The 12,826-nt window shown below is 40.2% G+C and overlaps 1 protein-coding gene across 1 annotated transcript; it reads right to left on the bottom strand.

The window, feature by feature from the left end:
- Nucleotides 1–1,565: 1,565 nt before the first annotated feature.
- LOC126617304 (uncharacterized) lies at nucleotides 1,566–12,518 on the bottom strand. Its single transcript, XM_050285329.1, has 10 exons — nucleotides 12,378–12,518; nucleotides 11,662–11,957; nucleotides 11,139–11,270; nucleotides 10,983–11,022; nucleotides 10,815–10,897; nucleotides 9,851–9,928; nucleotides 9,671–9,724; nucleotides 9,310–9,444; nucleotides 8,279–9,178; nucleotides 1,566–2,035 (listed from the first exon to the last, which is right to left on the bottom strand). The coding sequence occupies exons 2-10, from the start codon at nucleotides 11,917–11,919 to the stop codon at nucleotides 1,601–1,603; spliced, it is 2,115 nt and encodes a 704-aa protein (XP_050141286.1). The 5' UTR covers nucleotides 11,920–11,957; nucleotides 12,378–12,518; the 3' UTR covers nucleotides 1,566–1,600.
- Between the last annotated feature and the right edge of the window lie 308 nt (nucleotides 12,519–12,826).

Raw genomic sequence — 12,826 nt, 5'->3', positions numbered from 1 at the left:
TTTCCGTTTATCGTATATCGTGCGATCAGAAATCATTTAAAATTTCAATTTTAAAATTTAAATATGAAACGAAAACTGACCGCATGATACACGATGAACGGACAAGATTGCGGGATTCCTAGAATCCTAGGGAATGCGAGAATCCTGGTTCCTACTTCTGCCGACTTATGTCCTTCTGCCACGACTTCACTTATCCCCCCCCGGGCCCCATCATGAAGTGTATAAAACCCCCCCTTTCTCCCGTCACCGCACCCACAGCACCCCCAAGCCTCCTTCCTCCGCCCCTTTCTCCTGTCACCGCACCCCGCAGCACACCCCCCCACCCCCCCACCCCCTCCCCCCCACAAAAAAAAAACCTCATCCTCCTGTCAACACCCCGCCGCACCACCCGTCCTCCGCCCCTTTCTCCTGTTGCTTCCACCACGGGTACCCTCCCCCCTTTCTAAACCCGACACAGTTCCCCCCCAGCACCACCCGTTTCTCCTGTCACTCCCACCCTTTTTCTCATCCCGTGTTACTCCTCCCCCCATCTCCCCCTCCTTATTAGCAAACAAGTATGAAGAACTATATTGCTAGTGCTTATCGGTGCCTACGGGCATTTTTTCAGAAACAACTCAACAAGGTCATCAACGCGTTGGATAATAATCTTGACCCGGAAGCAATAGTACCGGCTGATCAACCACCGCTGCGGCCAGCCACGGCCACCAGCTCTAGGACTTCGAAGCACAACTTAGACTGGGCAAAGATTATCGTGGCGTATTGCTTGTCGACAACCATTGGAATGGCTCTCGTTCCCATCCAACTTCATTCCGACCATCTCCCTCTAACTTTTTGCGTTCTCGGTCTCGCAATCCTACTAGCCTTTACTTGTATAATGGTTAGCAAATTTATCCAGTACTCCAACTCTCCACGGATAATAGTTCATCTCTTCCATTATTTCGGGGTCTTCTTTGGAGTCACCGCTTTCTTCATTTCCGTCACAATCCCATTTCCTGTCTGGTTCAAATGTACGGCCTCTGTCATCTATGTGGCCTCAGGCCTCGTAGTACTGTTTTGTCACCACTACTATACATAAGGCTACAGCAAGCAAGGAGAGAATCTCATAAACAAAACGTTCGGTTTGGGAAACATAGTTGTAATCTCCTAGCTACATATCTGCATAAGACCACATGCACACTCTTTTATGTCAGGAACGAGCAACGTTTGCTGACATATTTTTCAATATGTAATTGTTTTCCACATATAATGATCGAGTTAAACTGTATTAGATAGTGTCTTAGCAAGCGTGCGAATTTTATACAAATAACAATATTATTGTCTTGCTTTTCGTTTTGGCCGGTATTTTACTTTTTGGAAAGGGTTTCACCCTAATATCAATAAATATTAATTGTTTAGTTTTGTTATTTTGTTTTTCTTCTCCCGCGTTCTTATCAGCTGTAGACTAGTGAATCAGCTCGCCGGACTGTTCGGTTTGCTTGGTCCCTTTGAACTGATTTGTAATATAAATGCGGTACTCTTTCGTACTCTTTTAACGAAAGGGAAACAAATCGATTGATAAAAAGGCAATCAAACCGCATTAGTGTACATCAATCCCTTGCTTTCACATCTTTCCTGGATTACCTCCCTGCTGTTGATTCGCGGAAGTGGGTGAGAATGGATCATAAAGTTGCTGTCCTCCTCCAGGACCAGACGCCGACTTGCCAGAGGAAAATGCAAGGTTGTTGAACTGTTGATTTGGAGCACGTGGGATCTCAGGTCGAGTTGCGTGAGCAGGATAGTTTTGCTGAATTTGAATATAATTTCCTGGCCTTGGAGGCAGAGGACCTGGCAAATTGGGCATCTGGTGAGGTGGATTGAAGTTACTCGGTCTCATTGGTGGGTGTGGCGTCCGAGGTAGAACGGTACTGGATTCTAGAAATGTTGCGAGTCTGGGAGGAACTGAGATGGCAGTTGAATTTCTGGCATAGGGAGCAGCAGACATATGAGCTGATGGATGCTGACCCATGTGGTCACCGAGTTGTGGTCTCGATAACACCTGACTGCCTGGCTGAGAATCCAGAAATACCCTCCTCCATTTCTCCTTCTTGCTGCGCAGAGCTCTTCACGAGTCTCTGTCTCTCTCTCTTCTTTCTCTCTAGAACCAGAAGCTCCGAGTCTTTAAGGTTCGTTTTCGCTTCGGATCGGGTCCTGCATTTGTATAAATCGGAGCCGTTTGATGGCGCTGGAAGGGATTCGGATTACAACGATCGAATTCGCTTTTTGTCTGATTGGGGTTGAAGATGAACCCGCTGTGCTGCATTGCGCCGGTTTCGGTCGATCGGGACCGGGGCACCCCGGTGGCGGCGAAAATGAAGAATTTTGATCTGGGATTTTTCACAAAAAAAAAGAAGGTGATTTGAGCTTTTCAGAGAGAGAGAGAGAGAGAGAGAGAGAGAGAGAGGATTTGAATGGAGTGCTTGCAGTTGTATCATTGAAGAAGAATACCAAGGATAATTGAATGGAATAAAAAATGGCAAAAGTGGATTAAAATATTGTAAGAATAATGACTAGATAATGCTGGAATGAAATAAATAAAATGGCAATAGTGGATTAAAAATTGTAAAGAAAATTAACATATATTTGTTAGGAAAATTAAATTAATAGCACATTTAGTATTATACATTTTTTAATCATTTCACACATTCACAGGTGTTTTACATAAAAGTTTACCAAATACTATCATACTGCTTTTTTTCCAAAAGCACTTTTACAAAAAAATTTACCAAACATTCTGTTGCTTTATTTTACAGCCGCTTATTTTCACAACATAACATAAACAGTTTTTTTTTCAAAACACATCAATACCAAACCAAACCTAAGAGTTCAATTACGGCAACCGCTGCATCTACTTTCTCAAATGTGTCGGCTGATATATGAACGTATAAGTTTTCATATTCACCCTGGACTTCACTCCCATCAGATGATTTTATTTCAGCCTGCAAATAAGTTAAAAGAATAAAAGAAGGGAAGGTCAATGCATGTACGTACGTATGAGCATTATGTCACATCTCGAACCAACCATTCCACAATAGATTTTTTTCCGTAAAATAATAGTTTAAGAAAAGATGAAAATGAGTAAAATTGATGATGAAGACTCCCAAATTTATCTTGATATTGATTCCTTACTGTTCTATATTATTTACTGAATAATTACCTTATGTCCTGTCCCTGCTTTGGTACCAGAGACATGAATTTTGGCTCCGGTTTCCTTATTTGCGCCGATGAAAATGAAATATAGAGAAAACACACACGACACACTGAATATGCACTTGCTAATCACAAGTGTCCTCTCTTAGATACTTGTGGATCGGTGGTGAAGACCTGGATATGGTATCGTTTCCCCCGGACATGGTCCGGATGGAGATGTTACTCCCCAAATCTCTCACTGAACTCTCAATTGGTGGCTTATAGAATCTGAAGAAATTGAGCAGTAAGGGCTTTCAATTCCTAATCTCCCTTGAATCTTTGGAACTCTGGGATTGTCCAAAGCTAGCATCCATTCCAAAGGAGGGACTGCCTCTTTCACTTACGGAAATTTGCATCTATGGGTGTCCTATGCTAAAAGAGAGATGTCAACCAGGAAAATGACACTAGCACAAAATATCCCACATCCCTTACATAGATATAGATTGGAAGATGATTTGAAGCTGATGGTCGATTCGATCTCATTCTTGAGTTCCAGGCTATTTCTAGGCCAAGGTTTGTTCTCGCGTTCCTCGCAACTCTAGTGTATTCTCCAGATTGCTATGTTTGCTTGGTCCCTTTTCAATGATTTGTAATGTAAGTGTGCTACTCTTTCTTCTAAATTTGGAGTTTTTCCCACTGGGGTTTCTCCGAGCAAGATTTTAACAAGGCCGCTTAAACTTAATCTTTTATTTTATTTTAGCAACTCGTGAGCTAGTAATGCATTCAATTAATGTGTCGAGAATAAGACAATCAACATGGAAATGGAAAGGCAAGGGGCTTGTCGCTCAAGAGGGTAAGAGCATTTTTACCCTTACACCTGAGGTTCTAAGTTCAAAACCCCCCTTCCCCATCATTGCTTGTATAACAAACAATAATAAATAGTAATTTGGAAAGCGAAAGGGAAACAAATGGAATGATAAAAAGGGGAGGAAATGTGTTTTCTATGAAGAAGTTTTGTCCTATCTTAAATCAGATTACAGCAACATGTTTTGTCACCTGCTTCACTAAATCCTAAATTGTATTGCTCCGACCAAAGCAATCAAATCCCATTAGTATAGATCATAGTCTTGCTTTCACAACTTTTCTGGATTACCTCCCTGCTGTTGAGCCCAACAGCCGCGGAAGTGGGCGAGAATGGAACGTAAAGTTGCTGTCCTCCCTGCTGTTGAGACGCTGACTTGCCAGAGGTTGGGAACATCGAACTTGCAATTAGAGAGGTTTGACATTGCGCAAACACAAAAACGGGTAAAGTGGGAAAAAGATACATAAACCAGGAGCAAATTTTGATCTTAGAACTATGAAATAACATAGTATCAAACGAAAGATGACCTGAAAAGGACTTGCAAACAATACAAACAATACAAACAAAACCTGATAAGCTAAAGCTCTTCCCTTTTTGATAGAAGCATCTTGGGTGAGATCAGAGCCCCATTTTGTTTTCCTCTGAAAAACAAAATTTTCTGGGAAAAGGACAACCTACCTGCCTAAAACAATAGGAAATACAGAGAGAGAGAGAGAGAGAGAGAGAGAGAGAGAGAGAGAGAATAACAGTGTGAGGATTAAGGAGAGAGATGATCAGAATGCTGCGTTTTGGGAGTGTAGACTCGCAAGTCGCAACCCAATTGCTCTCTGCTCTTCCGATAAGTGTAAAGTCTCAGAGGAATGAAAAGCGCGCAGAAACTCCATGGAGTTTTTACAGTTCCACACTTGGCCAACACGAGAGTGAATGGAGACGAGGGCCCGTTGGGTTCTTTGGTGGGCTCAAATATGTTCCGGGCCTCAGTCCAATCCAAGATAACAAATCACTACATTCACCGCTCAATTCTGTTTGAACGAGGACATTAAACTTTTACAGGCTTATTAATTGTAATGTCTTTTAAAACTATCATTTAGTAGTCTCAGTTTACTTACTGAAACTGATTTTATCTCACTTTGTTATCTTGAAACTGACATTTTCAACTCTTTTTGTCTCACTTAACCCGTCACGTTAAAGAACTGTTCAATTCCAGGATATTTTAGATTTTAGACTTTTTATACATCTATTTGCCTCTAGATCACATACTAAACCGATCACAAATACATTTTTGACGACTCTAATTCAAACCTCAAGCGTTAGGGCCTTTTTAAAATAAATTCTCAGTCGATAGAAAAATTTTGAGCAACAATGTGAAACTTTTGGTTGCAAACTGTGCACATTTTCTTTAGATGATTTTTTTTTGTATGGGAAGTATTTTGGAAATGATAGCTTAATGGTTTTTGAGATTATATTTGTTGCAAATGATCTTAGATCATTTTTTAATGGGTGAAACTTATGGTTAGGCCAATTTTAATTAGAAAAATATCTTGAAATAGGCATATCATGATTCTTTTTTGTCGTAATGAGTATTTTTTAAGTGCAAAGTTTCAAGCCAATACATGATGCTTTGCAATTGAAATAACTCTAAGAAAAAAAAATATAACCCTTATTTTGATTGATATAATGATTTTGTTACTCAAATTTTTTTTATTTATTGAATAATTTATTTTTTTTAAAGGCTCAAAATTCATGAATTTGAATTACAGTTGTGAAAATTGGAATTGAGATTGGTTTAGTGGGTATGCTAGAGGTAAATAGATGTGTAAAAACTAAAATGTCTAAAATATCCTTAGATTTAACAGTTATTTAACAGAATGGGGAAAGTGAGACAAAAAAAGTCTGTTTCAGGGGGCATTTCAATTAATAAGCCAAATTTTGTGGAAATTAAAGTCTAAATTTCTGAACTGATACACACAAATTTATGTTTTATTATCGTGATATGTACACTTCACTTTCCACATCACATGATACATTATTAATATAGTACAAAAATGTTGTCTCTCTAATATTTTCCTTTTCGTTTCTAATTGTATAGCATAATTGTAGGCAAGAATATATATTTTAAGATTCATTTTCCCTTTTTTTTTATTTTTTTATGAGAACTTCGGTATATATACTTACGAAGTTGTATGAGACTTTAGTGGTTGACCTATTTTGTTTGCTTCTTCTCCCATATATACTTGCGAAGTTGTATGAGACTTTAGTGGTGACTTGTTTTGTTTGCTTCCCCCATAAAACCCCATAAAACTCCCGCCCCGCCCCCGCTTTTTCTCCCTCACACAGCTTTCTCCCCGCTTCTCCTGTGACTCCCACCCCTCCCACGGTGTCACTCACACACAGTTTTCTCCCTCTCCTGTCACTCCCACACCCCCGCCCCCCCCTTTAGATCCCGCCCTAAAACGCCCATTATCCTAGAGTTCCGAAGTTATCCTCATTCTCACCAACCCCACCCCAAAAAAAAAAAAAAAACTCCCACTCACACACAGTTTCCTCCCTCTTCTCACCCTCCAAAACCACCCACCACCAAAACTGTTTAGGGTTCCATCACTCTCCCTCCTTATTAGCAAACAAGTATGAAGTACTATATTGCTAGTGCTTATCGGTGCCTTCGGGCATTTTTTCAGCAACAACTCAACAAGGTCATCAACGCGTTGGATAATAATGTTGACCCAGAAACAATAGTACCGGCTGATCAACCACCGCTGCCGCCAGCCACGGCCACCAGCTCTAGGACTACGAAGCACAACCTAGACTGGGCAAAGATTATCGTGGCGTATTGCTTGTCGACAGCCATTGCAATGGCTCTCATTCCCATCCAACTTCACTCCAACCAGCTCCCTCTAACCTTTGCTTTCTTGGTCTCGCAATCCTACTTGCCTTTACTTGTATCATGGTTAGCAAATTTATCCAACACTCCAACTCTCCGCAGATTATAGTTCATCTCTTCCATTATTTTGGGGTCTTCTTCGGAATCACCGCCTTCTTCATTTCCGTCACAATCCCATTTCCTCTCTGGTTCAAATGTACGGCCTCTCTCATCTAGGTGGCCTCAGGCCTTGTAGTACTATTTTGTCACCACTACTATACATAAGGCTATTGCAAGCAAGGAGAAAACCTCAAAAACAAAACGTTCGGCAGGGAAACATAGTTGTAATGTACTAGCTAGATATCTGCATAAAACCACATGCAGACTCCTTTATGTCAGGAACGAGCAACATTTGATAACATATTTTTCAATATGTTATTGTTTTCCACATATAATAATTGAGTTAAACTGTATTAGATAATGTCTTAGCAAACGTGTGAATTTTATACAAATAACAATATCATTGTCTTGCTTTTAGTTTTGGCCGGTATTTTACTTTTTGGAAAGGGTTTCACCCTAATATCAATAACTATTAATTGTTTGTTTTTGTTATTTTGTTTTTCTTCTCCCGCGTTCTTAGCAGCTGTAGACTAGTGAATTAGCTCGCCGGACTGTTCGGTTTGCTTGGTCCCTTTTAACTGATTTGTAATATAAATGCGGTACTCTTTCGTACTCTTTTAACGAAAGGGTAACAAATCGATTGATAAAAAGGTAACGAAATGTGTTTCTAGGAAGAAGTTTTGTCCCGTCAGAAATCAGACAACAGCAACATGTTAATATGACCTGTAGACTACAACAACTCCAAATCCTTGTTTTGTTAGCTGCTTCACTAAATCCGAAATTGTAACTCCAACCAAGGCAATCAAATCGCATTAGTGTACATCAATCCCTTGCTTTCACATCTTTACTGGATTACCTCCCTGCTGTTGATTCGCGGAAGTGGGTGAGAATGGATCATAAAGTTGCTGTCCTCCTCCAGGACCAGATGCCGACTTGCCAGAGGAAAATGCAAGGTTGTTGAACTGTTGATTTGGAGCACGTGGGATCTCAGGTCTAGTTGCGTGAGCAGGATAGCTTTGCTGAATTTGAATGTAATTTCCTGGCCTTGGAGGCAGAGGACCTGGCAAATTGGGCATCCGGTGAGGTGGATTGAAGTTACTCGGTCTCATTGGTGGGTGTGGCGTCTGAGGTAGAACGGTACTGGATTCTAGAAATGTTGCAAGTCTGGGAGGAACTGAGGTGGCAGTTGAATTTCTGGCATAGGGAGCAGCAGACATATGAGCTGATGGATGCTGACCCATGTGGTCACCGAGTTGTGGTCTCGATAACACCTGACTGCCTGGCTGAGGAAACTGGAAAGACGGTGCTTGAGGTGCTGGAGACGGCAACATTGGTCTGGCAAGAGAAGCGTTATGGGCTGAAAAGTGACTGCTTGGTTGGGGAACTGTTTGGAAGGATGGATTCTGTGGTCGATGCGGCTGAAAAGTGAAATCGCCAGGGCTTTGAGCCGTCATCATTGGTGGTTTTAGGGGAGCAATATTTGGAACACTTCCAGAAACAGAACTTGGAACTCTTGCTTGCAGAGATGTAGAAGGAAGTCCTGCTTGAGGCAGTGGAATAAAAATAGAACTTGGTGCTGCAATAGGATGGTTTACAGAAGATACCATATTCCCCGTTGGTATATTTGAAGGTGGTGGCATGGACGCAACACCTGGTTGTGGAGCTGGTGGACCGCTTGACCATCCAGTAGAGCTCCCAGCAGGCAGTGGTCGGTTTCCCATGAATGTGAGAGGAGCTGAAACATTAGTTTGCACTGATGCAGGCTGGGGAGCCATATATGTATGCGGCAAAAATTGTGTTGTTGGTGGATTTTGTCTAGGGGAAACAAGAGATGGCGGAAGCCCAAATGATGAAGGCAGGTACGCAGGGTTGAAAGGTGATGTTGAAAGATGGGAAGGATTGTTGAGGTTTGGTCTCGAAGAATTCAGAGGAGTGAAGCCAGGCATATACATGGGAGTGGAAGATGGGCCCCTCGAGAGAAATGGACCACGGTACTGAAACTGCCCATCCAGTGGAGTTTGTGCCAGTCCTGGCAGTGGTTGTACCATTCCCTGATTTACCACAGTAGTTGGAACCATATTAGAGGTGGTAGTGTCCTGGACTTGATTAGGAACATGAGCATTATCAGCAGAAACTGAAGCACCTGTACTGCTAACCGCTGCCAGATTGCCCTATATGGAAAGTAATTATAAAACAATGCTAAGAAAACAACTGTAGAAATCATAATAAATAGCACGGAAGAGAAATTTTAAGAAACTGTTGGATGTAAAGCTTTCTGTTTAAAAATATAAATGAAACTCACTGATACAGAGGTGACTAAGAGCTCAATCACAGCAACCGCTGCATCTACTTTCTCAAATGTGTCAGCTGATATATGAACATATAAGTTTTCATATTCACCATGGATTTCACTCCCATCAGATGGTTTTATTTCAGCCTGCAAATAAGTTAAAGAATAAAAGAGGAAAAGGTCAATACTACATGATGCACATCTCGAAGCAACCATTCCACAATGGATTTTTTTTTTTTTTTTTTTTTTGTGCGTAAAATAATATGTTTAAGAAAGGATGAAAATGAGTAAAATTGATGATGAGGAGTGAGGACTCTCAAATTTATCTTCATATTGATTCCTTACTGTTCTATATTATTTATTGAATAATTACCTTCTGTCCTGTCCCTGCTTTGGTACCATAGACTTGAATCTTGGCTCCGGTTTCCTTATTTGCATTGACCGATCGAGAAGAAATATAGAGAAAACACGACGACACAAAGATCATCAGAACAAGCACATGGTAATAACAAGTGTTTGGCATAACCGTCATAAGCATACACAAAACTCTTACCTTTTCTAATTGTTTCTGGTTATCACTTCCAGGACCATATATCAGGCCAACAAAATTGTATTTAGGATATTCTTTCACCTGAAAAGCATTTAAAAACATCTAAGCATCAGAATTCAAACACTGGCCGACTCAGCAAACCATGAAATTGGATAATATATACTCCCGTCTTTAGGTCCCACCCTCCACCCCTGGCCAGGAAACCTTATAAAAGTAATGGTAAACAAACATAGCAACCCATTGCATTCTATACTCAGTAATAAATTAATTGTATCCACAGTCCGTTCATCTCTGTGTGAAATAATGACATGTCAGCTCATACTAGAAGTCCTAAAAAGGCAGTTCAATGCATGTGGATTCCCGCAATGCGAGTTCAGGGAGGTAAAATATGGGCAACAATAGCCGTCTTTCTAGATGGACTGTTTTCGGAACACGAGCTCTCTACAACCTAGCCACTTGGTGAAAGTTCTTAAAACAACCAAATAATTCTTACTTATGTGAACTTACGATCAATATTATCAGGATTCAAACCAACACCGGTATCGCAAACCAACCTAAAAACGCTATGCTAAATATGCTTAAATGAGTAAATCTAAACTATTCCACCAGATTAATACGGAGTGTACCCATAAGTTGCAAAGCTTTAACCAGTTATTTCGAATTCATGTAGTACTCTATGGCCCATTCTTCACCACCCCTGAACCCCAAATTACAGCCAACCTGTTCAGATTTCAGATCCATACTTATCATTGTAGAAGTGTATGATAAGACTGCCACTTATGAGTCCAGGTTGAAATTCCACATACATGTTCTTCTTGGGTAAGTTTTATTTTAAATCAATACAACTAAGTTTGACAAAACATTTTCACACCATGATAAAATAACTTACATTATCTCAGTAGTTTGGACACATCTTAAAAAAAACAGTTAATTAGAAATGGGTTGCAGGACGAGAAGATAAACTTACAGGAATAGGGACTGTAGCCTCTTTCAACAAAGGTATATAATCAGGTGGGGCCTTGTAGCTTGGATTTAACTTTAATATCTCACCTGAGTATCGTCAAGAAAACAATAATCATGCAATCTATAATAAAACATACAGGAAGGTATAATCTAAGAAAGCTGTCAAACGCACCTATGGCTTCCCGCTTTTCAAGTTCCAACTGGTCGACATCCTACATCGATGAATATTATTATCAGTGCTTAAGAATAGAAACATCATTCAACATAGAAACGCAAGTAATCGAGAATAAATGAAAAAAAAATATGAGAACATGAAATGGAATTTTACCTTTGTATCAATTTGATGCTTAGAGGATTTGTGGTGCAGATCTTGAGGTGCTGATAGTAAGTCCTCAATCTCATCATTCTCATCCTCTAACATTCCAGATTTCAGCTGTTGTGTAATTTGATCCACCCGAGTCTGCTCAAAATTTGTACCACCAAACAGGCAGTAATATCACTTAGTGGCACCTGGAATGGGAGGTTTCCATGTGAACCATTCACACAGAAGACACAACCAGCATTTTAATACCCAATGTAAAAGGGAGACAATGAACTTCCACTAGCTGGAAATATTTATTCCTCCCACAAGTGGGGCGAGGAATGCCCTCCAAACCATAAATTTGAAATTTTAACTATATGGGGATGGGAACATGCAATTAGCGAGGTTTGACATTGCCCAAACATAAAAACGGGTAAAGTGGGAAAAAGATGCATAAACCAAGAACAAATTTTGATCTTAGAACTACGAAATAACATAGTATCAAACGAAAGATGACCAGAAAAGGACTTGCAAACAATCCAAACAATACCTGATAAGCTAAAGATCTTCCCTTTTTGACAGAAGCATCTTGGGTGAGATCAGGACCCCATTTTGTTTTCCTCTGAATCTGTTTCTTACTTTCTCCACTACCTGCATCACCGGCTCCTAGGTTTTTACTTCCGCGAAAGACAGGCACAAGTGAACCCGACAGCTTGTTTTTCGGTATAACAAACCCAGCCTTGGCAGCAAACATGGAGACCTTTTGTGTACCAGCTGATGATGCAGGTGTCATCGTTGTACCAGACATCTCAGCAATGCGACGCAGCACCAACCTTTGCAGTCATCCTGTTCTCCAATTCAATGGGCACATAAATGCCGAAAAACTTAAGAGATGAACCAAAGCTGGTAACTTTTAATCTAAAGATTTCACTTCAAATGACCAAACACTTATAAATTTCAGTATCTCCCTAAAGAGACAAGACAACCACGAAGTTAGGTAGAGAAGATACAATTTCAATTAGGGTTTAATTTCCCAAAGCCGTTGATTTCAATGGAACTGCAAATTGCTGACCTTAATTCAAAGAACTCATTGAACTCTAAAGTAATTAAAATACAAAACTGACTATTTAATTCACCCCACCAACTCCAATTTCTCTTCTTTTCTATTATTTTCCTCAGGTTTCTCAGCAGCCAAACAAAATTTTCCCGGAAAATACAACCTACCTGCCTAGAACTATAGGAAATACGGAAAGAGAGAGAGAATACCAGTGTGAGGATTAAGGAGAGAGATGATCAGAACGCTGCGTTTTGGGAGTGTAGACTCGCAAGTCGCAACCCAATTGCTATGCTCTATTGGTAAGCGTAAAGTCTCAAGAGGAATGAAAAGCGCGCAGAAACTCTTCCATGGAGTTTTGCCAGTTTACAGTTTTACCATTGACCAACACGAGAATGAATCGAGACGAGGGCCCGTCGGGTCATTTGGGCCCAACATGTTCCGGGCCTCAGTCCAATCCAAGATAACAAATACCATTTTGTTTGTAGAAAGTCTGAATTTCTGACTCATATTATCATATATTACTTCATTTTTCACATCACATGATATCATGTTAATAATTAATATAGTAAAAAGATGTTGTCTCCCAAATATTTTCATTTTCGTTCCTAATTGTATAGTGTAATTGTCGGCAAGAGTATATAATTTAGCTTATCATGAA

The sequence above is a fragment of the Malus sylvestris genome, chromosome 3 (assembly GCF_916048215.2).
Source record: "Malus sylvestris chromosome 3, drMalSylv7.2, whole genome shotgun sequence".
In the NCBI taxonomy this organism is placed as follows: Eukaryota; Viridiplantae; Streptophyta; class Magnoliopsida; order Rosales; family Rosaceae; genus Malus; species Malus sylvestris.
This window is presented reverse-complemented; position numbering and strand designations above follow the sequence as displayed.